This window comes from Botrytis deweyae (genome assembly GCF_014898535.1).
Source record: "Botrytis deweyae strain B1 chromosome Unknown BDEW_019, whole genome shotgun sequence".
Classification (NCBI taxonomy): domain Eukaryota; kingdom Fungi; phylum Ascomycota; class Leotiomycetes; order Helotiales; family Sclerotiniaceae; genus Botrytis; species Botrytis deweyae.
Genome location: NW_024066226.1, coordinates 138,316 through 140,502, shown reverse-complemented (window position 1 = coordinate 140,502; position 2,187 = coordinate 138,316). Strand labels below are relative to the sequence as shown.

At 45.0% G+C, this 2,187-nt stretch overlaps 1 protein-coding gene across 1 annotated transcript; it reads right to left on the bottom strand.

Moving 5' to 3' along the window:
* EAE98_007772 (uncharacterized protein) lies at positions 1-861 on the bottom strand (the record flags this gene model as incomplete). Its single annotated transcript, XM_038955395.1, has 2 exons — positions 1-721; positions 779-861. The coding sequence occupies 2 exons, from the start codon at positions 859-861 to the stop codon at positions 1-3; spliced, it is 804 nt and encodes a 267-aa protein (XP_038808124.1).
* Positions 862-2,187: the final 1,326 nt, after the last annotated feature.

Here is a 2,187-nt window from a genome sequence, read left to right as displayed (position 1 = left end):
TTAAGACTGGTAGATACATTGAGAGTAGTATGGGTTCTGGACCTGGCAGTGGGTACCCTCAACACAGGTGGTGGATCCGGTATAACCAATTCCTCCACACTGGTAGTAAGCAGCGATAGTGCTGCCAGTTGGGTAGGCAACACCACCAGTTCCTGAAGCAAAGCCAGTAGAAGCGATAGTTGAAGAAGTGCCAGTTGACAAAGTTGTTGGGTATGGTGGAAGGGAGTTGGCTGAGGTCTTGGAAGAGGATGGAGCAACGAATGTCGAAGAGGTATCCACATCGGCACTCTTCAAGGTTGTTGGTACAACAGCGGCAGTGGTAGAGGCGGAGGCTGAGGCGGAGGCTTCTGGAATAGATGTTGCGGGTTGTGGAGTCACAGTGACAACGACAGTCTCAGAAAGGTGGTTTGTAATGGTAGTTGTGTACAAGACAGTGCTTGGTGTGGCAAGGTCGGAGCTGACTGCTGGTGCGGAGGTGACGACAGAAGCTTCGGAGCTTGTTGCTGCGGCGGAAGTTGCTGCCACAGATGATGCTGCGACTGAAGATGCCACTGCAGAAGATGACTTGGTCTTGCAAGGCTTCTTGGATGAGGTGTGGTGGGATGGCTTCTTGGATGAGGTGTGGTGGGATGGCTTTCCGGTTGGGCGAGCGAAACCAGATGAAGCTCCAGTTCCAGATGGGAAGATTGGCTCCGATTCATTGAAGGCTCGGACTTGGTAACTATCGCGGTACTTAGCAAATTGTAGGGATTGGATGTGAAAAGCATGTTGTACTTACTGGCCACCAGGACGATAGATGTTTGTTGCCATAACAGATTGGCCGAGCGCGAAGCTGGCGAGGATGACGGCGTTGCACTTCATTTTGGTTGAGGTATGATTGTCGAAATCTTTATTTTTTGTTTGGTACAGAGGATCTGGCCTACTAATGTATTCTTGATGTATGAGAAGAACGTAAGAGATGGCACAGCCAAGGGATTGTGTTAAGAGCAGATCTTTGAAGAAAGAGAGACTGAAGGTGAGATACTTCGAAAGCTGGTAAAGAGAGAAAAAAATCAAGTGAAAAACACAGAGACAAAGAAGTATTTGAACAGCAACGAAATGACAGTGGATGATTCCAGATCATTTGAAATGTGTGGGTCGATTCAACAGCCGCCCCTCCATAATTTAAGGTATATTGATCTGGTGGATCAGGAAGCTTGACTGAAAGCTCGGGACATATTTCAGCACTTGCTATCAACCAATCGCAATGAACTGGAGGTACATGTAAAACAGAAAACAGGCTGGCTGTTTTCTTTCTTTTCCCCTGGCAAGATTGTAGCTGTAGCCAGCCGCGTTTACCAATCTCACCGCCGCTGAATTGTTTCATTGATAATTAATCGTATAAGATTGACTTCATTTGTACTATAATGTTACCAATCTCTTTGAAAAAACCGCAAGACATGTGTTATCAATCCCTCAGGGGAAAAACCAGGGAGTTGACTGGTAGAAATATATGAAAATCATCTCATGTTGGATTATGGTGGGTTGGCACAGGTTGGGAAAACTTTCGTTCTAGATTTCTTAATGACATTCAAGGATACATGCATCACAACTAGTCCCAAATAGGTTAAACGTCATCGTTTAATATAGTGGATTTGATTAACGACGTTTCGAATTGACGATTTATAAAGTAGGCCGAGATATTTCATTCGAAATGTTCCAACCAAATATCAAGATTATGACGACAAGATACGCAGGATACGCCATCAATAGTCTTTCTTTAGAATCTCACTTGATAAAACTTCAGAGGCGCGCTTACTTGCATTCAACAATATCGAATCTGTGATACCGCATCTCAATCTAGGCAGTCGAGCCGCCATCGAAGCCAAAAGATCGTGTGCAGGCTCACGGCTTCCTTGGCCACCGAGTCAACAACACCATCACTATCACAATCATAACCACCATCGAAAAGTTGCCTCAGATCGGATCTTCATTCTGTGATTGTGATATGCAAAGAATAAGCGGTTGCTTCGGATGTCCGGTTCTTATCAGTCCAATCATTCCATCAGATGTTTCCACGGACTGGGGAAGAACAACCTTGTTGACCCCCTACCATTACAGTAGCAAGGATTCTTACAGTGATAGACCTTATCACATCAATATAAATATCCCTGACTTGGTAAAAATCTCGAACCAGAAACTTCAGCC